Consider the following 23,780-nt stretch of genomic DNA (forward strand, 5'->3'; position numbering starts at 1 on the left):
AAAAATACCAGACTACCTCTTCATGTCACTCGCCCCTCCAAATCTCCCACTTCTAAATTCTAAGAGCCTAGCAAGACATCGAAGCTAACGAACGACTGAATAATCCAGAGATTCTCCCCAGTGAATGCTCAAAGGACTGCTGATTCTGATCAATAGCACAAAGGATATTTTGCAGATCACTTTGTTTGAATGTCAAGGATATTTTACTAAGCTCAAGGTATTTTCAGGGAAAGCTGGTTCACGAAAGGTTTCACTCTGCTAAGTCTACTTCCTAGGTCCTCTTTCAGCATATGCCCTGGAAAAAATGCAGGGCATGGCCCATGAGCTCAAACCTATAGAGAAGCTGGCTGACACTTCTGATCTCAGGGACAAGATTCAAACTTCCAACTACTAAAAGTGAATACTATCTAATACTCACATAGGCTATTAACTGTGTAGTGCCTTGTGCTAGGTAGGCTCCCAACATGATGAACTTAATTGAACCAACTGTTTCACAATGGTTTGCAAGTCAGTAGAGCAAAGTAAGTAATCACTAAGGAAAGTTTAAGCATTTTAGCTTTTAATCCTACCAGGGAACTGAAACATCATTTAACTTCCCAATATCAACCTATCCTTTACTATTTAGGTCACAATGAATATGTCATAACTTTTTGGAGGCCATATAAACACCTCCTTAAGAATCTGATAAAAGCTACAGACCCCATAGAAAATTGTGCACTTGAAGCACACACAGTCTTCATACAATTTCATGGTGTTATGAGACCCCTAAAACCTACCCATGAATGCCTGGTGTGAAAATAACTAAATGTATAAAGTTAGGAAAGGTAGGAGAATGGAAGACCAGACCAAAAGAAAAGTAAAAATGGCTGGAAGACGGGTAGAGATAACAGGTGAAGAAGAGGCAGTAACTCCAGAACTGAGTATAGGACCGTGTGGCTCAATACCCAAAAGCACTCTCACCTCTTAGATTTTCTTTGATCTTTATAGTAACTCGTTCAACAAATTAGATCAGTTGCCATACACCCCACCCCCACTGTCAGGACAGGAAAACTAAGATGTGAATTGGTTGAATGAGTTGCCCAAGATCAAATATCAGCACATGGCAAAACCAAGACCCTGACTGGAATCCTCAGATTACTTTGTGACACACCATTGGTTTCTCAGCAGAGACAGAATTCAGGGAAAACAGATGGAAAGAAGAAAGTATGGGAAAGAAGCCTAGGGGAGAGAAAGGAACTGGGTCAGGGAAATAATGTGATAGAAGGCATGAGGAGGGAGGCAAGAGGACAGAGAGGGAGATGAGGATATAAGTAGAGAAACTGAGGGAGAAATAAGGGCTCTCGTCATCTTAGGTGTTATAACTATTATAGAAACTGCAGTTTAAATACTTAGACCTATGCATCCTGATATGGAACGAGTAGGTTCTGGCAAAACTTAAAAGGCTAATAATGGGATTGTGGGGTTAGCAGTAGCATAGCATAGCAGGTAAGCAGCATCCAGAGGCAGCACGATGCATTTGCACTTTCTCCTCATGCTGTCACCTGCTGCACCAGAATTGCAGAAGTGGGGATCAAAACTGAAATACACATTTCTCCCTCTGCCTGTTTTTTGCTATGCTCTTGAGAGCTAGACTCTAGACCATATCTTCTGCAGATGCAGGCAACTTATATAAGCCTAGGGCAATATTTCCACAGGTAAAATAAATGATTGTGAAACCTGCTGGATCCTTCACATGAAATATGTCAGAGTGAGTTTTGAAAGCTATTTCTCATTACTAGCCTTAAAAAGTGTATTAGCATTTAAACAGTCAGAGCCATCGTCATTCTAAAACATATTTCCTACACAGTACAAGAAAGCCAATCTAAAAATCTGCCCATGGAGGAGGAGGAGGAAGAAAGTCTAAAGGGAGAAAACACCTACAAGGAATATTAAAGCCAGTGCAAGCAGATCAGTGATAAGCAATTTAAAGATTTGATGGCAACTTTCACTAGCGTTTCATTTTCAACAGCAAATGTCACTCTGAGTACTTCTGGCCCAAAAGACACTGTTTTTAAATGAGCCACCTTCTGAATAGTTGAGAATAGTGCATCTATGAGCATAATTTAGAATACATCAAGCAAAAACAGAAATAGATTTGTTAAGATGCTGGTTTGATCAAGACGTTTTAAACAGCAAAAAAGATCTTCTTGCTTTGTGTTGTTTGTGTAGAAATATTAAATTTTAGAGCAGGAAGAGGGTACCTAAGGGAGAGCTCGTATACTTGGATTTTTACTGATGAAGAAACTGAAATCATTTCCTTGAGAAAGACGTCATAACACATTGAGAGCCCACATCTATCTAGTGTAATTCTAGCCCATAAGATGCCTCCACATAGAAAGCTTTCCTAAGAAAATGGTCCACTCTTACAATGCTGTCTGCGCTATTATTACACAGTCTTTAGAGTAGGGTAGGGTGGCCGATTCAATTTGTGCCAAGCACAAGGGCTCCAAGCACTAAAGAAGGACTTTGGAGATTATCTAATCCAACCTCCTCGTTTTACAGAAGAGACAAAGATGGCCCAGAAAAGTAAAGCAACCAGGCCAGACTTCCACGTTAGGTGAAAACAGGTTTCTCAACAACAGCACCACTGACACATTTTTGTACTTGATACTTTGTTGTCAGGAACTGTCCCATGCATCATAGAATGTTTGATAGTATCCCTGGCCTGTTGCAACCCCTCATCCCACCCAATCATAACAATAAAAAATGTCCCTGGACATTGCCAAACGTTTCAGGGAGGGGACAGGGATGACAAAATTCCCCCAGCTGAGAACCACTGAATTAGAAACTGGCAACTAAATCTATCTCCCAACCTGGTACTCTTTTCATTAATCACATGTATTTGTTCTTTTCAGATAAATATTTTGGAACTAGGGAGAACTGATTAATATATTAAGACCCCAGTAATACCGATTACATGTAATTAATAAATGATGTTTTTAATAAGCTCTTAAAAATGTGCCTTACAGATATGAACTAACTGCATTTACTCATCTGTGGGTGCCTGGCATGAATGTAAACACAAATTTGCATGTATATACACGTGAGCCTGAAACTGTGGGATCTATGAAACGGGTCTCTCATTTTTGGTTGCATAAAATAATAGTAATACCATGTTAAAAGTTCGGGGGAGAAATCTCTCTACAAATGGTAAATCTTCTTACTAGCCTTAGAAAAATTCACTACAGATTGTAGCTAAACATGGAATTATCTTTTTTGTTTAAAACACGAAGAAACCTCATTGTCAAATTATTTAATCATCTTATTGTAAAGATAAGAAACTAAACTAAGTGCTTCAAAATAGTGCCAGATTCCTTCTTAAACACAGATGAGAAAACCAGGCTTACCAATATACAGGATACGCAGCTTCTACCGCCAGTGACAGCCTCTGATTTCAGAATGCCACTTAATTATGATATTCAGATATTACCTGTTCCTCTTTTTCCGGTGTTCTCTGTTAGAATTTTCTGATTCACTACCACTGCTTGTGTTACAGCGTGAACGCGACCTGAAGACAAAATGATAAGAGCAAAAGAGAAAAAAACCCACATTTATGACAAAAAAATTCAGAAAGGTTCGAATTGGTTCTTGGGAATTAATTTTGCAATAAAATTACTTATCCAAACATAAAGAGCTGTATTGTCCCTTGCCCAGTCAGTGTTTCTGAACAAAGACATCTGAATGAGTCTACAGCTCAGGAAAACAGTAACGCAGGGGGAATATGAAAGCAGATGAAGGCAAATGTCACCATGTTCCCAGAAAGGACCACAAAATCAATTACTTCCAACAGAATTCTGACGTGGCAAAGCTATAAGCACCCACGGTAGACTAAATATGGACACAGAGTCTTGTCACACACCCTACCCCATTGAGAGAGGTGGAGTTTATTTCCCCAGCCCTTGAATTTACGCTGGTCCTGTGACTTATTTTACCAAAAGAACGAGGTGGAAGTGATATTCTGCCAGTTCCAGCACTAGCCCTTAATGGACTGCTAGCTTCTGCTTCCTCCCAACCATCATCTAAAGGAGCCCAAGCTAGCCACGTGGAGAGACCACCCAGCGAGGTCCCAGGCCTCCAGCCATTCTGCCCAATGCCAACATGAGAAAGGCCCCTGGATAACACAGCCTCAGCTGCCAGCTGACCACAGCCTCATGAGACCCTGAGCAAGACTAGCTAGAAAACTTTCGGTTCAACTGACAGAATTATACGAGATAAATACGGTTGCTGTTGCTTTAAGCCATCAGGTTTTGGAGTGGTTTATAATATGGCAACAGGTAACTGAGACAGCTTCTCTGAGACACAAAGGAGCAGAAAAAAGAGAAATGTCTAAGGATACAACAGAATGGAAGACTGAGAATCAGTTGAAGCCAAAATTGATTTTTGAAAGAAAAAAAAAATCCCCCCATTCTTGCCTCAACTCTGAGTACACTGAGTATTGCTACTCTGCTAAACCTTCCTCCTTCTCTCTGACTCTCCTTCCAGTTTTGTTTTGTTTTGTTTTGTTTTTTACCTTCTCCTTTGCTTTAGATCTGAGTCTTCACCACTGTTATGGGCTTTCCTATGAAAAACAAATAAATGATGACATTAAAGAAAACAGAAAATTACCAACAGGCTAAGGAAAGCACACCAAAATGAGTATCCCTTCACTTAATGCATATCTGTTTTATATTTGTTCATTCATCACACATTTAAATCATACATATACACTCAACCCTATGATAGGTCCCAGAAATATAACGTACCACCCACCACTGGCCTCAATCTAGCGGGGGCTGCAGTCTGAATTCCATTCATCCAGTGGTGGGGTTAGTCTGCAGCTTCAGGTCTGCAATCCGCCAAACCAATCTCTGCCATAACCTGACATCAGCTCTCACTCAGATACCCTTGCCAATACCCTGGCCCTGAAGTTCCTTTCTGTCTTCTCCAATAACCTCTTCCACTGCAACTCAGCAGTCTACATCATGATCACACTTTGGACTTCATCATCTGTAACCACCTCCAAACACTGCCCTCTGACCATAATCTCCTCTCCTTCCCATTTACTACTTCCTATTTACCTCCGAACAGCTCCACTGGGGCATCCTGGTTAAAAATGTGGGCTCTGGAGCCAGAAAACCTGAATGTGAATCCCGTCTCCTCTCCTACACTGATGATGTGTGTGATTTAAACAATTTACTTCTCTATTCAGTGCTTCAGTTTTAACAGAACCTCCCTTAAAGGATAATATAAATACACTTAAAATGCAGAGAGTAGGACCTGAGCCACTGTTAGCACTCAATAAAGTAAGCTGCTATTGTTATCGCTTATTCAACTATTTCCATCCTTCCCCTCCCTTGACCCCAACAGGACTGTCTCCTCACCTTGCTACTTTGCACTAGCTCTTCACCTCTCTTCACTGTCCCCTTTACTCAGCTTAGATTTCCTAGCCCATCATTTCAATAACACACATGCCAGTATACAATGCTTCCCCCAACTCCGGTTTCCAGTCCATCTTTTTGGCAAAACCCCATGCATGGGTGAACTCAACCAGGCAGATTCTCTGGGCCAGCCCTAAACAGCTGGCTGAGCAGTGTTGGAAGGAGTCACACAAAAGAGGCATATTAATTACACTACAAATCCATATTCACAACCCTCAAGTGGGGCCACAGCACGGGTCAGCAATCCTACCACCTTTCTCTGATCTAAGCACAAAGTGGTTTCAAACTCTTCACCTTGCGCCCCTCTGACCCATGGCACCTCTGTTTCAGCATATGACTTTGTTTTCTCCTTCCAAAGGAAAAAGCAGCCATCAGATGGAACTCTTTCAGCTTCCTGCTACCAAAAATAAAAACTTACCAGCATCTCCCTCTCTGTTATTTATGGCTCTATCCTCACAACTAAGGTCAATGCCTCCACCTGTGCTATGTGGGTCCCATCACTTCATATCTTCTCAATGACTTTCACTAATGATCCTTCCACCTCTTGCATCTATTCAACTTGCCCTTCTGGAAAATGGTTTTTACAAGCTATTAACGTTTTCAAGTCTCTCCTACTTAAACAAACACAGACCTACTCTGACTCTACTTCCCCGCTCAAGTTCTACCCAGCCATCACTCTTCTTCAAAGCCAAACTTCTAGAGAGAGGCGTCTGCGCCCATGCTCCACTCCCTAACCATCTGTTACCTAGTGCCTTCCCACGCTGATGGGGGCGGACGTGGCTTTTTGATGCCACCACTATGGCTTACTTCTTCCCACTTCCCACAATACACACACATCAAGTAATGTGGTCCCTATCCTTCTATCAAATTTTTAGGCAATTACTTAGCATAAACACAATTATGTAAATATTGTTCACAGATGATCTAAGTAGTGATCTAGGAATACAATTCCATTCTTTTATAGGCTTTTACTTTTCTGAGAGAGGATGATTGCCTAGTTTTCTACATACATATCTCACTTGCTTAGTGTTCTTTTGCTTATCACAAATTCTTCATCTAAACTCTGAGAGAACTGCAAAACTCCTCCTGCTACGGATGGATGCTCGGTAATCTGCAAGTTCCATTTAGATCCCTCCTGCACCCTCTGCCCTCCGGCTCATATCCAGACCTCCCGCCCTCCAGTGCTACTGCACAGACGTCCTTTTGATTAACCCCCTTCACCATGACCCAGGGAATTCCTCTTGCTTCTTTGTATGATGGACTCTGTATTTCCAGGTCTGATGGCTACTCGTCTTGGTAGAGTGTATCTTTCAGTTGCTAACAGAGAAAATGCACATGACAGGCACACTTTTTTGAGACCTAAAATTCCTGAAAATATTTTTCTTCTACAGATACAAGTATACTTTATCTGGGTATAGAATCCTAAATTGAAAACCGCCTTTCAGAATTTTGAAGGCAATGTTTCCTTGCCTTTTGATATTGCTGTTAAGCACCTCAATGTCATTCTTATTTGTCATCATTTGTGACAGATACTTTCTCATATTCCCTCCCCACCCCAAGTCTTTAAAACTCTCTTTATCTATAATGTTTTTGAAATTTAATGGTAATGAATCTTGGTATGGATCTAATTTTTAGTTCTTGAATCTATTATGTCAAATGCTCAGTGGATTATTCTCTATCTTGTATTTTTTTTTTAAGAGATGGGGTCTTGTTCTGTCACCCAGGCTAGAGTGTGAGGTACAGTGGTGTGATCATAGCTCACTGTACTTCAAATTCCTGGGCTCAAGGGATTCTTCTGCCTCAGCTTCCTGAGTAGCTGGGACTATAGACATCCACCACTGCACCTGTCTAATTTTATTTTTAATTTTTTGTAGAGACAAGGTTTTGCTATATTGTCTAGGTTGGTCTCAAATTCCTGGCCTCAAGCAATCCTCCCACCTCAGCCTCCCAAAGTGCTGAGATTACAGGTATGAGCCATTGTTCCTGGTGTGTACTATTTCTTTAATAGTTCCATCTCCTACATTTTCTCTGTTCTTTTTTTCTCAGAAATATCATTAGTTGAACATTTGATATCTAGGTTTGATAATTTTATTATCCTTATTTCCATGTATTTGTTTTATTTTAGATTTTTTGGTTCTATTTTGGGGAAGATTTCCTTAACTTTATCTTTTAAACCTTCTATGGATTATTTTAAATTCTGCCACACTAACTTAAAGTCTAAGAACTCAATATTCATTGGTTCGTACCCTTTTATGGCAACTCATTGATACGTTTTTCATTTTATAAAGATAATAATTACAGTTTTAGAAATTTTTCTTTCTTACATTATCTCTGTTTCCTGTCAGTTCCCCTACTCAACCCATACCCAGTTGTTTCAGTTTCTGCCTTTCCAGATAGAAGCTATCCTCAAATGCAGGGGATCATGGCTCTCTCTTCCTATCCAAGCATTAGGTGCTAAAAAGACTGGGGCCCTCTGGATGGTGAAGACCATGTTAAGTGACGGCTCCACTGTAATATGGGACAGTTTCAACCACTTCATTGGAGGATCCTTTGGAAGTTAGTATCGTAGGTCTTTTCTCTTGTACCTGTCCATTTCTAAGAGTGAGATTCTCTAATCTCATGCTGAGAGATACAAACCTGGCCTCTAGTATTCTGGGAATGAAGAAAGAAGGGACAAATTTGGTAAGCAGATTTTTGCTCTCTTGATTTTTCCTATGGCCACAATTTCTCTGTCTCCTTTCCTGGCTAATCCTCTGCAACAAAGCCATAGAATGCTGGAGTTTCTTATAGCTCTATCATTGACTTTGTCTTTGCATTCTGTCTATATCTACAGTCTCCAACCCCTGGCCCCAGACTGGTACCAGTCTCTTAGGGACCAGGCCACACAGCAGGAGATGAGCTGTGGGAGAGCGAGCGAACCTTCGTCTGTATTGACGGCTGTTCCTCATCACTCGCTATCCGCCCCTCAACCTGTGGAAAAATTGTCTTCCATGAAACCAGTTCCGGTGCCAAAAAGGTTGGGGACCACTGACTACCTAGACAGCTTCATCTCTATTACATATTTCAATTAATATCTTTAAGAAGTTTATAATTCAGTCTAGACAGCTAATCTAGCTCCTGACTTATATCCAAGAACCCATGTGAATCCTGCACTTGGACATCTCAGAAGTACCATAAATTCAACATATCAGAAACTAAACTCACACAGTTGTCCCTTTCAGGCCTGTAATATCCTGGTGATTCCATTCCTGTGTGTGGCACCTGAATTCATAAAATTGCACAAGCCTGGCTTTCATTCCTGACACCTACCTCTCCTCCACCCATCGCACTGATCCTCCCAGTCCCACTGAGCTCACCTCCTACTGGCAGGATCCAAGTCATAACTGTACTTGTATTTATGTCACTCATATATTTCTCTCCTAATGGTCTGTAAGCACCCAAAGGACAGGCACTTTGTCTAGTGTTCTTTAGCATATTGCCTCGTATATAGTAGGCACTCAAACATTTTTGAGTATAAAGATGGAAGCTGAGGAATGAAAATGTATTGAACCACCAGAATATATGCTGGCTTTCTTTTTCTAGAATAGGAATGTTTAAACAAGTAGGCTTCAGAGTCTCCATAAACCTTGAAAATTACATGAAAATGCCTATGTGTATTTAAATATGTACCTTTTCCCCCTAGGGAATGAATCCAACATTTTATCAGATTCTCAGAGTGTACTGTCACCCCAAAAGGTTAAGGACCACTGTTCTAGACTCAGTCAAAATTTGACAACTGTATCCACCTCATGACAAACAACTGACAAAATAGGAAATTTTGATATCTATTGCAAAACATATTATTCTGGCATCCAAAGCAAAATAGAATTTCCTTTATTAAATTTAAGTCCTTGAGATGTTTCCATGCTGAAGACAAAGCTTAGGTTTAAATGTCAGAGTGAATTCAGCAAGGCAGGATCTGTGCCCAGGGGCAAGGTAAATGTGTGTGAAGACAAAATAAGACTGACAAGGACAGGGACATTTATAGGGCATTTCTAGTGGAAAGAAACAGAGAAGAACGTGCTTTAGCTCTTCTATGCCAACATGTAACAATGGCTGGTCACCTCAAAACACACATGCCCAACAAGAGACCTTTAAGTGACACACAGCAGCAGGCAGAAGGCTCTATGGCTGCTCAGGCGAAAAGATCCTCCTCCTGGTAAGTTAAAATCGTCTTTCCCCTGGACTTATGCCAATGAAAGGATCCTGTATCCACTCTCCACAAATACTTCTGTGTTTCCCAGGAAGCCAGCAGAAAATGTACCTCAGTATAGAAGGCTGAATTTGCAAATGTATATGCTCCAAACTATTTTAAGCAATTAGTTTGGATAAAAACAATGTTAATTTTGGCATATTTTAGCAAAACTTGATAAGTTCATTTTCAAATGTATTAAAAATGACAATCTGCTCAATGCATGCAATTATCTTATTAATATTTAGGGAGTGCTGACAAACTGCACTAATAATTAAGGATGAAAAACTATAAAAATCTAACAACAGTAATACATGCCAGGTTCTTATTGTATCTAGTCATTCCCAACACCCACATCCCCTCAATACACATACACACACAAATGCACTTAAAACCAAAACAATACCACTACAAAATGCTTTTAGTACTGTCCAAGTTGAACCAACCCTTGGAGTTCCTAAGAAGAAAGCTCAGTAAGGACGGAGGTAGGGCCTTATTTAAAAAAGGGTTCACTGTCTCCACCTTTTTCTGAGATATAGACCTGGATTCAAATCTTAGATGTGCCACAGAGGACAAGCTGTGATCTCCCTGAGCCTCAGTTTTCTCCTCTATAGAAGGGTGATGATGATGTTGGGCCAGGTATTTTTCACTGGTACTCAGCCCCTACCAACTGGTCTATAATCTCTCCTCTACTGGAAGGCTAAAAATTATATTTTCCTGGACTCCCTCACCAGCTGGGTTCCAGTTAGAGAGGCAATCCAGGAAGATTTGAAGGCAGGAAAAAAGGGCAAGTGATTTTGTTTCTGTTAGCACCTGTGCCATCAACGCCAATACTCCTGAGAAGTGGGCATTCCATGGCTTTCTTCATAGTGTTGGTACCTCCAGTGGTGGCAGCAAGAGTGATTCCTGCTTAGCGTGTGTAGTGGTGCCAACAGCAACGTCAGCACCAAGCAAGGCTCAGGAGTGCCAGCTCAAAGGCAGAAGCAGCTTCTGGTCTCTGAGTAATAGCCCCTTCCCTCCTTGTATTCCTCCAGGAGCGGTAACAAAGGCCAGATCTGTGGGTCACACCACTCTTTGTCTTTTGTGCCTTCAATCCCACTCATACCTTTGCACCAATTCCCTGCTTAATACCTCTGTGCTAGAAATGCCTCAAGACTGAACGATACAAATGCCAATTCCCATATGGTTATATCAGGATCAAATGAGATATTATATAGTAAGTATTTTGCTTAATACTTGGAATATGGTCAATACCAAACAAATGCCAACCATTACTTCATTATTCTATCTAATCACCTTTGATCCTGATCTAGCCTCCCTTCTCAATCCTACCAGGTAAACATAATGTAGACCTCTCTCCTCTTAGCCATCAAAGGATTTCAGTGAAACTGGGCCTGGTTTCAGAAAGCTGGGGGACAAGGCTCTGAGAAACTGCCAGAAGCAGAAGGGATCAAACAAGGAAGGACCAGCAAGTGAGTATGAACAACCGCATAGGAGAGAGAAAGGCTCTGCTTCTAAATCCACAGTGTGTATAAAAAGAGTATCGATGGTTATGTGACATCATGACCTGAACTTCTTAAAATTATAAAAGCCACTTATACAGTACCAATTATGTGGGTGCCCACAGTAAAACACAGTCCTATAATATAGGAGTGAAATGAATTTCACTGGTAAGTCATTTCTAGGTCTTCCTCTCTGTATCTGTCTCATTGCCCAGACTGCTTTGTAGAGCCCAAAACTTCTGGATAAAGTTTTATTTTAACAAAATTTAGAAATACATACACAAATATAATCCCCACGAACATTCTGACCTGTTAGCTGAAATGCAACAGATTGATTTTCTCTGTGCTTTGAAAGGGGAATTACCTGGACTTACGAACACTATCAGTCTGGAGGACACAGCACTCAGACTCGACTAAGAAGACTTATCTTTAAATGTGGTTTTGTCTTCCCAGGAAGAAACATCTAATACCTTTTATACATTAATATATGTTAATTATACTATATATTATAATGCACTATATAATACACATTTTTATATATATATCATGTACACATTTTTTAACTTAGTCTTAATTAAGATACAGAAACCAAGTTCCCGTCAATACTTCATGAACTTATTCTCTAAAACTCTGGCTTTTTAAGATAAATGCTTATTTTATTCCAAAAAGAATAAGCTTCCTTGGCTGGGCACGGTGGCTCACGCCTGTAATCCTAGCACTCTGGGAGGCCGAGGCGGCAGGATTGTTTGAGCTCAGGAGTTCAAGACCAGCCTGAACAAGAGTGAGACCCCGTCTCTACTAAAAATAGAAAGAAATTAGCTGGACAACTAAAAATATATAGAAAAAATTAGCCGGGCATGGTGGTACATGCCTGCAGTCCCAGCTACTCGGGAGGCTGAGGCAGTAGGATCGCTTGAGCCCAGGAGTTTGAGGTTGCTGTGAGCTAGGCTGATGCCATGGCACTCTAGCCCAGGGAACAGAGTGAGACTCTGTCTCAAAAAAAAAAAAAAAAAAAAAAAAGAGTAAGCGTCCCATTATCTTGCGAAGACAAATAGTAATGGCATCATGAGAATTATCTGTTATAAAAACATGCCCGGGACCCAAACGTTCCACTGAAAGCTACAAAGCAGGGGCTGTGCTCAGCTCACCTTCTCCTCATTGGCTGTACAGAGTCATTGTCACTGCCACAGGACGGGTTTCGGCGACGCGTGTAGGGGAACTTTGGTGATTTAGTGCGGTCGTTGGGAGAGTTGTAGAGTCCACTGCAGTGAAAGAGGAACGGTCAACAAGAGCCCACAGGGGCCTGGAGGAGCAAACACCCCAACCCAGAGCTAGAGACTCGCTCAGAACTGCACAGCCGGCACTGCCAGGGGCTCATGCAACACAGGCACATGGTTCTCTTTGCTGACAAGATTTCTTGAAAGAAAAGAGAGGTAAGATCTGATAAAATCAAATGATAAAAGTCATTATGTTGCAGGAATGGATTTGCCTCACTAGCCTTCAATAGTAAGAAATGAACATGCACCATGGTAACAATCACAATTCACATTTATGATGAACCTACTGCTTGCTAACCACTGACTGGGCTAAAGGCTTTATATTCATTATCTCATGTAATCTTCATATCAACCTTCAGCATTAAGGTACAATTATGACAGCCATTTAACAGAAAAAATGGAAATACAGAATATTTAATAAAGTGGCCCAAGTAAAGGGTCTAGAAGTGGCAGAGCTAGAATTTGGACCCCTAGGTAGTCGTATTTGGAACGACAATAATACTAGTAAGTTATAATGCAGGTCTGTCACTGGTTTGGTAGTTGTATATAGAAAGAAGCCAAAGATCTCCATATTTTTAGGAATAAAGGTCTTCTACCATCCCTATTCATCAGCTATCATTTTCACCTAAAGTTTTTACGAGGACTGTGAAATGGGAGAATTATCATTAATAAGTCATTTAGAGTTTTCAGCAATATATTATCTTACTCTAAACTATTATAATAACCTTTCAGGTAATTTCTTAATATTCATTAGGTTTCCCTTTTGTCTTTGCAGGAAGAAGTTTCCCATGAAGGAACAGACTGTTGATTTCCACTTCAGAAATCCCCCACCCCCACCCGTCACGCTGATTTAGACCCCGGCTGCCGTGTCCACCGCGAGCTGCGACCCGCCACACGGCAGCGGGACTCCTTTATTCAATGAGCCGCAGCGGCTGACCCCTCTGCTACTGTTCTCCTTTATACAAACAATGATTCCCTTTACCTCTGCGGGCCATTTTCTTCCCACGGTACATGAGATTTGCTTCTTTGGGTATCAGGGCTGTTTTCATTCTTTGCTTTCTTAAAGCTTTAATTAAAAAAAAAATATGGAGAATAAATCAACTAGAAAATGAAAGTAAACTCACATACTTATTTCTCAAGGAAAACTACTTAACAAGTCTTACAATGTGTTTACTTGCTTATTTATACCTGTGACTCCAAAAAGAACATGAGATGGCTGCCTAGAAAGTATGTCTCCAACAAGCACTTTTGGATCCTTCCCCCTGCTTTCTGGTTTTACTGCTTTAGGGCAACAGAAGCCAGGTTCATCAACTGCTAAGAAATGTCAGAGAGGGTCCACCTATAGGATACGAAGCAAGGGCAGCCACTGAGCAAGAAAAGCAGCGGCTGGCTCCGTCTCTGCAGCAGGGGTTAGAGGCCCCCGGCTCTGAATCCGTGAGGGCCAGGCAGCCTGGAGCTCAGGCTACCCAAACTGACCTTCCACCATATCTCAGTTCATCCTTCCAAATCAGAATGACTTTCCAATGCTATTTCCTGACCTAGTATCATCTTTCTGCCCTAAGAAGGTAAATATAACTGAGTTGTTATTCAATCCCAACAAATTGTTTTAGAAACACATGGGGAGACACAGAGGAAGGGACTCATCAGAAGCCTTCAGTCGGCAGTGGGGGAGGGGATGTGTCACCTCTCACTTCCTCCGGAGCCTTAGCTTCAGATAAAGATAGAACAGTGAGTGCCCAATCCACTTTAAACCCTGGCTTTCTAAGGCATTCTCTATATAATCGTGCTAGAATATGATCATAGCAGGATTCTGTTCTAAACAGCCAACAAAGAGGGGAGAGGAAAAACGACAAAGTCAGAAAAAGAAAATAAATTTGCACCCCAGCATACTATATCTATGTAGGAATTAATACAAACCTATAAAATTATATATCTGACAAAGGCATGTAACTTATAGTATTAGTATAGTAGGTAGGTTTTATATATAAAAAATACATTATTTTTATAAAGGTTAAAAATTTCTGAAGATCCGATTCCCAAGGTAAAAGCTTACCTTTTGAAATCAGGAAAAATAATGAATATGGTAGATATTTAACACGACAGTAGAAAGTGTATGTGTTTAATAAATCAGAAAGAAGAAGAAGAGAAAGGGGAGTTTGAGAAAAGAAACAGGGAGATGAAAGAGGAACGGAGAGAGAAGACAAAAGTTAAAAATAATGAAACCCTGGGTGGCAAGTTAATTGCATTAACTCCCTGTCTCTCTTCTGGAGCTTGAGTGGGAAAATCTGGCAGTCCTTCAGGTTACAGTACTATTGGCAGGAATGTGGTTGCAAAAGGCATGAAACTCTTCATGAACATTCTATTAATAAAAAGGGCTTGGGATCTGAATGCCATGTACGATTACTGCCCTTATGCTGGATATACCACAAGCATGCCCTGTGCATACAGAGGAAGCTGACTTTATTCACAGCTATGAGGCCAGCTATGAACACACAGTAAACTAAAGTGTCTGCAAAGGTAAGGAACTTCTCATTCCAAAAGGATCATCTGTAAATGTTTTCGAACAAAATACAGGCAAAACCCTGGGTAAAATATTGCAACTATAAGAATCTTCAGATCTTAAAATTATCTTGCTGAGAAATTATAAACGATATTCCTCAAAGTATCCACAGTCCAGCTGAATGAAGACACCATTATTTACTAATAAAAGATGGAGTTGATGAACTAAGAAGTCTTTGCAGGTCACATATCTGATTGCTTGGACTTCATAATGTATGGGGGCCACCTCTATAGAGAAAGTAAGCTCATGAAAGCTGCTCATTGTATGTCTGTGCCATTCCACGAACATAATTGGAGATAGGAAAAAGTGACTCTGCAACAGTGTCTTAACAGAGAACAAGGCTGAGCTTTCAGGGAAACAATCCGTGTAACATATTAAAAGAAGGTTTTTCCACTGGGGAATGCCACTGGGGATACTGACGCAGGGGACCATGACAAGTCTTCATACATATGCAATCCCTGGCTTCTGAGGCTCCGACGCCTCTAAATGCTATAAACCCTCTTTCCAGGGCCACAGTTCAGTGCACCACTGTAATGAACACAGTACATTGAACATGAATGTCATCTACTTTATTTTGCAAGTCCCCCTGAGTTAGTCCATTATATCATGGCATTTTAAGAATCACATGGAATTTCCACTTTGCTGCTGACAATGCAGACCACAGACGATCTCTGGGAGTTCACCTTGCTGTAACAAAGAGGGCGTTTTCTTCAAACACAGAGGCAGGTCCTGATGTTTTATATTTCACTGTCATTTTAAAGTATTAATATTCTTTGGCCCAGAGATTGTTTACTGGAACCCATGGATCAAAAATATTATCAAAGTGAAAAGATTTTAACCTTGTCAACAGGAAAAATCATTCTTATGACAGCATATAGTCGTATATTTCTTCAGTTAACTGCACTGACCTTTTTACTGGTGAAGGTGCAATAATTTTAGTTGTTCCTTCATTTTCTCCATTTTCCATGTTTGTGGTTATCCTATTTATGCTGTTTGATCCTAGTAGCAGAGGGGGAAGGAAAGATAGAAGGGAGAAAGGAGACAGCGATAAGGAAACCATAAAGCAGAAGACTTATTTTAAAATGCAATTTTAGGGATATCATGGCATATTTTATTGATAAATTGTAACCCCAAGTAAATAATGAATCATCCAATATATCTCAGATACTATTTTCTGACAGGTACTAAACCCTCAATATAATGATGTCCTGGTGGTCTAGGCTATGACCTTGTCAGACTTTAGGAGTTAACTAAGTCCCACATCACAGACATTCTTTAGGCTGCTAAAATAAGATTTCTAAGATATTTAATATCATACACTGGAATATAAAACATAATAATCAGTTCTTGATAACTATGCTGTGAAGAAGTTTCTCAGCATGTCATGACAGCCCCTATGTAAAATCAAACCAAAAATATATATTCCAAATCTAACTCATAATGCAAATGTCAAAAAAGAGTAATACTGATGTGATCTATATCACTCATATACAAAAAGTTTTCAAACATGTTTCTTATGCAAACATTCTCAAAAAATCTGAAACTGAATTTTTAAAAGCTGTTCTTCCATTGATTTGCATACATGCTAGATGGACCAGCAGAGGGAGCCCACGGCAGACACAACAATGTTGGAAGTCATGATCAAGATAAGTGAAGTGCCCAGGCCCCTCCAGGTCTGGATTCCATTCTCAGGCCAGGGGCTGCTGATAAGCCTGCAAGAGTGAGATTCCTGGGCTCAGGTAATAGGGTCTACTCTTCTCTTCTCCAACAGCACGCAACTCTGGGAGGAGGCAGTTTTGATGAGCAGGAGAAATCAGTCAGCCCAGAAGCCCCCAGCCTCGTTCCATTAAGTCTACACGCAATGCAGCTGTGTCTTCCTCAGAGCCGCTCTTGCAGGGTAAGTCCACAGTTAGAGTCATTGACTCCAAAGCACAATGACCATTAACTGCTGAGAGTTTGAGTCACGTAGATGAGTCTATAATACTAATAAGTGCTAATATTCATTGAGTACGTACTATGTGCTAGGTGCTATTCCAAGCACTTCACATCTATTTACTTAGGTAATCTTCAAAATAATCCCATGTTAGATAATACTATTGCCCATTTTTAAAGATTAAAAAAATGGCCTTTCCCAAGGTCCCACAGCTCATGAGTAGTGGGGCAAGCTTTGAAACCAAGCAGCCTGGCTCCAGAGACGTAGCTCTAAATCACGCAATACTTCCATCTGTGGCCTACTACAAACAGTTCAAAAGTCAGTCTAAATTAAAGATCAACTGGGAGAGAGAGATTCTTTGGAGCAGCAGACCCCAAGCTTTTTGGCGCCTGGGACCGGTTTCATGCAAGACAATTTTTCCACAAACTGGGGGTGGGTGTACGGTTTACAGCATGATTCGAGTTTGTTACATTTACTATGCAGTCAAACCTCTCTGCTAATGATATCTGTATTTGCAGCCACTCCCCAGCACTAGCATCACTGCCTCAGCTCCACCTCAGATCATCAGATATTAGATTCTCATAAGGAGGGTGCAACCTAGATCCCTCGCAGGTGCAGTTTATAGTAGGGTTTGCAGCTCCCATGAGAATCTAATGCTGCGGCTGATCTGACAGGAGGTGGAGCTTACGCGATGATGTGAGTGATGGGGAGCAGCTGTAAATACAAATGAAGCTTCGCTGGCTTGTCTGCCACTCACCTCCCACTGTGTGGCCCAGTTCCTAACAGGCCACAGACCAGTCCCCCAGGAGTTGGGGGCTGCAGCTTTAGAGGACAAGGGGAAGGGATGTCCAATGAGGAGAAGACCTAATAGCCAACTAAGAGAAGAATACTTTCTCTCCAGGGCAACCAAGACTGAAAGACAAAAGGAACATTTGAGCACCTCCAAAGCTGGCAGTTCTCCTCCAGAGCTATTTGGCTACCCATCAGGAAAGGTAAACATTAATAAACACACTTTGGAGAAAACAGAGTGGTTTCAAATAAGAGTTTCAAAAACCATTACTCTAAGGAATTTGACATGGATTCAAATATCTGAATTTTGTTCCTATTTTGGAATCCTGAAACGGAAAGGCAAGCCGGAAGCTGTATGTGACACTAAAGGTAAGCTCATGTTGGAGCCACTACCAATAATTGAACAACATCCTTAATCCCCGCATGAGAAAAGAACAACATTGGGGTAAATTTCACCAGGTGTGATAAACAGCACACAACCAGTTTCCTTGAATGATTCCATGTGCTATCAAACATCAGCAGTGGCTGGTCACCATCTAAGTCACTTTTGCCATAGCCACATGATCAAAAAATCACAACGGCAAATTCTCAATTCTGCAGGCACAGATTTGGGATGAAGCTGCTTCTCACACATGGAACTCTAGGTGGTATGGCCCTGGGGCAGTGGCAGGAGGGACTAACTCATGTGCACCCACAGACAGTAGGTGTGCCCTAACATTAACATATTTAATTGTTCCTAATAAACTTTATTTAAACGTAGTATCATTCTCAGCAGGCATTACTAATTTATAATATAAATGAAAGGGACTTTCATGTACTAGGGCTGTTTGCCCAGGTTGGGGCAGAGGGACTTAGCAGATGGACCAATACCCAGTGCCAATAACATGAACAGAAAAAGAGCTGAGCAAAGGTGATCATCCCGTTAACCAAAGTCCTGGGTAATAGATTAATAATAAACCTAGGTTTGCTCCAATCCTCATCTCCTTAGACTGACTAGTCTTTTCGCAGTTTTACAACCACTCATTTTCCAGAAAGTGAGGTTGCTTAATCCTTTTCACCTAGTTTCCATCTAAATCTTCCAAAAATTAATAGGTAGACAAAGTAACTGAAGAATAGTTTTAAAATAGAAAAATTATAAACTATGTTTATATATTTTCTTAAAGAAAGCAATATTTGGTTAGCCACAATATCCGAATCGTAATTTTTAAGACAAAACACTAGTTGTATGGTTTTCCAAAAGAATTTAAGGAAAAAAAAATCATGTGAGTGCTCTCTCTCACAAACACTCACAACCAGTATACCCAGACTTCTTCAAAATAAATTGTTCAACTGTCAGGATTAATTTACTAACAATCATGTAACTCTCATATATACAAGGTAAATTAGATAAGGTATAGTCAGTAATACAATCGAAATCATGGTTATTTTATGTTCAAATAGGGAACTGCTGTTTACCATCTATATTATAGTCTGTTGATATGTATTAAATATCTCTTTATATGGACTCCTCTATTTTATAATTAATGTGAGCTGGACAAGCCTGGGCTTTAAAAATTTTATGAGGAAAACAAAACTACCTGGGAAAAAACCACTTAAAAGCATTAACTTTCTAGGAGCACTTCTGAAGTATCCATTCATATAATATTCATATGCTAACCTTAAAAAAGCCCTAATTAGGCAATGTTTATTAGCATTCTTCATGTTTTTAAATATGTGCTTAAAAATAACTAAAATACTTAAAATAATCAAAAATAATATTTTCAAAATACTATATTTTAACATCTTACTAATTAGTTCAAGTTAGTGAGATTTTACCACACCATCATTTGAGAAGAAAACTAATCAATTCAGTAAAGCTAGGTTATGTGTCGGTTATTGAAATTTGCAAAGGTAAGAAATTTAGATTACGCCTTACTTATGTTTGCTGACATGCACTATTGTTTTCCTTCTCTAAACTTTTCCTCCCCTCATCATGTCACATTCCAGAATCTTCCCTCCTACGTTTGCTCATACTCCTGGGCTACAGAGAAGAGTGATCTGATAAACCCATCATAATAAAGGGCTTGTGTCTTCATGTACTATGTGCCACACATAAGTCCCATTTTGAAGAGGAGAAAAAGGAAAGGCCAAATATTAACTAATAAAATTAACCAATAAAAAGGAATTTCAGGTACAACTCCAGAAGATATTGTGAGGTTGCAGAAATCCTTCCCCCCATTCATTTTCATTGTAAATTATAACAGACATACAAAGAGTGTAACACACATATATAAACAAATAATTATAAAGTAAACTGCTATTTAACCATTGCCCACTTCAAAAATTAAAACATTGAAGGCAGTTTTCCTACACTGTACACATCAACCCATTCAGGGCAATTCTTTGTCTTTTAGATAAAGCTAACAGTTGCTTTCTGCCTAAAATATCTAGAAACATGGATTGTTATATATACATTTCATAAAATATTTGATATACACAAAATTATTCATTTAACAATTAAAGATTTAGGAAGGCCTCAAATTCCTAATAAAATGAAGGACACATCCCTGTGCCCTCTCTCATGACTTCCAGCATAGTTTTTTGCCCATGATAGGTACTCAGTGAAGGTCTATTATTAGAAAGGATGTATCTGTTTCTATCATTTTTTCCACTGGAGAAGAAAACTCAAATAATTGTTATGTGTAGTAACTATCAACAATGGGACACAAGACAACTGGATGTGGTGGTAGGTGAGATGCAGCTCAGCAGGACATGCAGCCACATGCCCTGCAGGACTCTACTCCTTAGAGCTCTAAAAGCAGCCTTCTGCTGTGCAGCAGTCTCCAACCTTTTTGGCACCAGGGACTGGTTTCATGGAAGCCAATTTTTCCATGGAAGTCGGGGGTGGGAGAGAAGATGGAGCTCAGGCGGTGATGGGCGGCCCCGCTTTCCTAACAGGCCATGGACCAGCACCGGGCCTGCTGGGGACCGAAGTGCTATATAGCATGCTGCTCTTTTAAATAATAGCCACAGATCACCTATAACAAAGATCAGTTACTGATATATAGTTATGAAGGTTTCTAAGTAAATCTGTATTTTAATTTAGATAAAATATTAACTCTAGCAAGACCACTTAGAATTAATCAAGAGTATCTAATTTATTTTACATGTTATTCACATAAAAAAAGACAAAGCTTTATTGCAAGAGGCTGGTCATGTTTGGAAGAGCAAGTTAATCAGGGGACTGCTATCATTTATGAACCAAATCTAGGCCATGGCCTGTGATATTTGTTTCTGGGCTGGTGGACACTGCAGCTTAATATAAGCCCACACAACTCCCTGTAGTTTATACATCCTGAAATGCCAGTGTCCAAAGCTGCAGAGTCTTGTCTGTGCATTTTTAGCACACACTACGCAAATACTCCCAGCCTATGTGCATCAGACCACTGCCAGGCGTTTGTGTAGTTAGATTCTGTTCACATTTGAGTGCCTTCATTTTAAGTAACCCTCACCTTCAGTTCAGGAAGAGTGGTTGTCAGAAACAGAATCAACTTTCCCAGGATCTATTTAGCTACTTGATTTGGGGGCAATTCTTCAAAGTCATCCTTGTCATGTCAAGATTTGGTGATGAATATACATGTATTTTCAATTACAAAACACTTTGCATTTAAATATCATTATAAGTCTTACAAAATTCATAACTCAATTTGACACCTGTTAATCTAAATCAAATCTTTGTTACTTAAAATTTTGTCATTGTTTAAATTTACAGAATGGGTGTAGAGGGTGAATGGGTGACATTAAAAAAAACAAAACTTTGACAAGTGAGAATACCTTATTCTGCTACATGGGAAAACAGACATAGCTAATGAAGCAGACTGTGATATAGATGATTTCTTTGAAAAACTCTCAAATATAAATTTGTGAACTTTTAGGTTAACTTTTACTCTACTTAACATGTTTTATTTTCTTCCCTAAACCTAAAAAAAAAACTTTCTAAGACAAATAATCACTACAGATTATAACTATTTTCAACATATTAGGTTTCAGTAAAGAAAATCTGATTTATATTATCTAACCCAGTACAACTTAGCAAAAGAAATATGATACTCATGAATTAAGAATGAACTAATATTTGATAATATATTTTAGCTCTGTTTCTCTCACTGACAACTCAAAGTCACTTTGCCTTAGTTTCACCAACTTTATACTGGGTGGTATGGAAAAACTGGTAGATAGTATAGCAAATTAGCAAAATAAAACATTTTCTACACCACAAGTTATGATCAAATAGCAAAATGGCCAAGAAAGCCTTATATATTTTTTTCCTATCATCAAGAAAAATTTTATATTTGACAGAACATACACTCATTAAATAATAGAAAGCAAAACTAAATTTCAAAACATACAATACGGAAAATAAAGGTGTTTTTACATCCAATGGCTAATAAAAGTTCAAAGGCCTGACATCTGTCCATTCATCCTAAAGAGGCAGCCAAACCCCTGCTGTTCTCAAGCATTTTTGCCTTCAAAAGTCACAAGAGTGGTATTTATGCAGTTGCCTCTTTACCACAAATATATAGACTTCTAAGACACTGATTTTGCTCCATGTCAACTGCAAGATCAAACAAGGCATTCTGCTAAAAAGCTGGAGGGTAGATTATAAAAAATGGGTGTGGATGAGAAAGATGCTACGAAAATATGTCTATGCATGAAAGATCCCTCCCGAGCTGGTCTGCTTCCAATTTCCTCTTCCCGACCCAGCACTCTCCTGGATCCCTCTGCTTCTGTCATTACCAAAACGATAATTTGGGGGTGTAAGTTGGGTGTACTGCCCCTGCCCCAGGGCTGCACAGCCACACACTGAGTGAGAAACAGTCACAGACGCCCTTCCTTTTGGGTCAGAATGCCCGGTTCAAAAACAATAAAGCATTTGTGAGCCTAGAAAGGCATGTGCTCACTCCCATAGACCCACAGAGGAGTGGGATGAAAGAGTTCTACTATTGGAAGACTCAGTAACAGCAGAGGTTGCTCATCTTTCCTTCAAGCCCCCTTGGGTCCAATGACAACACTTATCTGTGAGTGGCCAGCTGCAAGCAAGAGGTGTCACAAGTTGCCTGGATACCAAGTTTTTCTTACTGTGGTAGAGGAGCTTGAGGGAAGAGAGTTGAGGCACTACTCACATTCTATCCTGGTGGGACTCCTGGTTCTGCCTCCCCCAACCCCTCAGCAGGGTCGTATGATTTAAAGCGACATACACCAAACCTTCTCTAGTCACTTCTCAAATACCACAGTTGGTCTAGGGGAGGTGGACAGTTCAACACCTAACCTAAAGTTGGTTCTGTTTCAAAGAACAGTGCTAAAATACTACTTTAGAAGTTTTTATCTGATACAACTGTATTGGTATATAAAGTAAATACAAATATAAAGGACATATAACTGTACATAAAGATTGCTTTTAAAGGGTTTATTTAGCTGAGGCAAGATCAGGAAAGTTTGTGTCTGCTCCCATGTTTGAACTCATATCTAGGAGGCCTTAACTCTGTGGTCTTTAGAACATTTTTACCCAAGTACTCACTAACAGAATTTTGATAGCTAAGTACCTCAGTGCACATTTCTAAGATGATACCTACCATTTTTCATCAAAAGTTTAAATAGTACAAAAGGATGTAATTCACAGCATAAATATTAACATTTTAAAATGGAACTGTTTTATAATTCTCTTAAATGTCTCCAATGTAATAAAACCATAGCAATTGGATATCATCCATTTTAAAAATGTATGAAATGAGTTGTTGAGCAGTTAGAAATTTCATAGCATTTTCTCCTTACATTTGCATTTCGATTTCATTTCCCCTGCAAAAATGTATCCCTAATATGTTTTATGTTTGAAAGTTTTTAACACCATATCACACTTCTGTGACACAATTACAATTTTATTTTCCATAACCATAAATCTCTAAGTGTTAAAAATTTCTTCTGAACTAAGTTATTACAATTAATAGTAGCATATTAGTATACCATATTAACACTGATAAATTATCAAACATAAA

General features: G+C 39.7%; 1 protein-coding gene across 2 annotated transcripts in view; it reads right to left on the minus strand.

Moving 5' to 3' along the window:
- EPB41L4A (erythrocyte membrane protein band 4.1 like 4A) overlaps nt 1-23,780 on the minus strand; it is a 232,472-nt gene that overhangs the window by 29,946 nt on the left and 178,746 nt on the right. For both annotated transcript variants that reach the window (XM_045566141.1, XM_045566139.1), the window contains exons 13-17: nt 15,935-16,025; nt 13,449-13,532; nt 12,338-12,451; nt 4,550-4,597; nt 3,470-3,547 (exon numbers count right to left, since the gene is read on the minus strand). In XM_045566141.1, the coding sequence (XP_045422097.1) occupies nt 3,470-3,547; nt 4,550-4,597; nt 12,338-12,451; nt 13,449-13,532; nt 15,935-16,025 (415 nt within the window). The remainder of the gene's footprint in view (nt 1-3,469; nt 3,548-4,549; nt 4,598-12,337; nt 12,452-13,448; nt 13,533-15,934; nt 16,026-23,780) is intronic.

This window comes from Lemur catta, chromosome 12 (assembly GCF_020740605.2).
Source record: "Lemur catta isolate mLemCat1 chromosome 12, mLemCat1.pri, whole genome shotgun sequence".
Classification (NCBI taxonomy): domain Eukaryota; kingdom Metazoa; phylum Chordata; class Mammalia; order Primates; family Lemuridae; genus Lemur; species Lemur catta.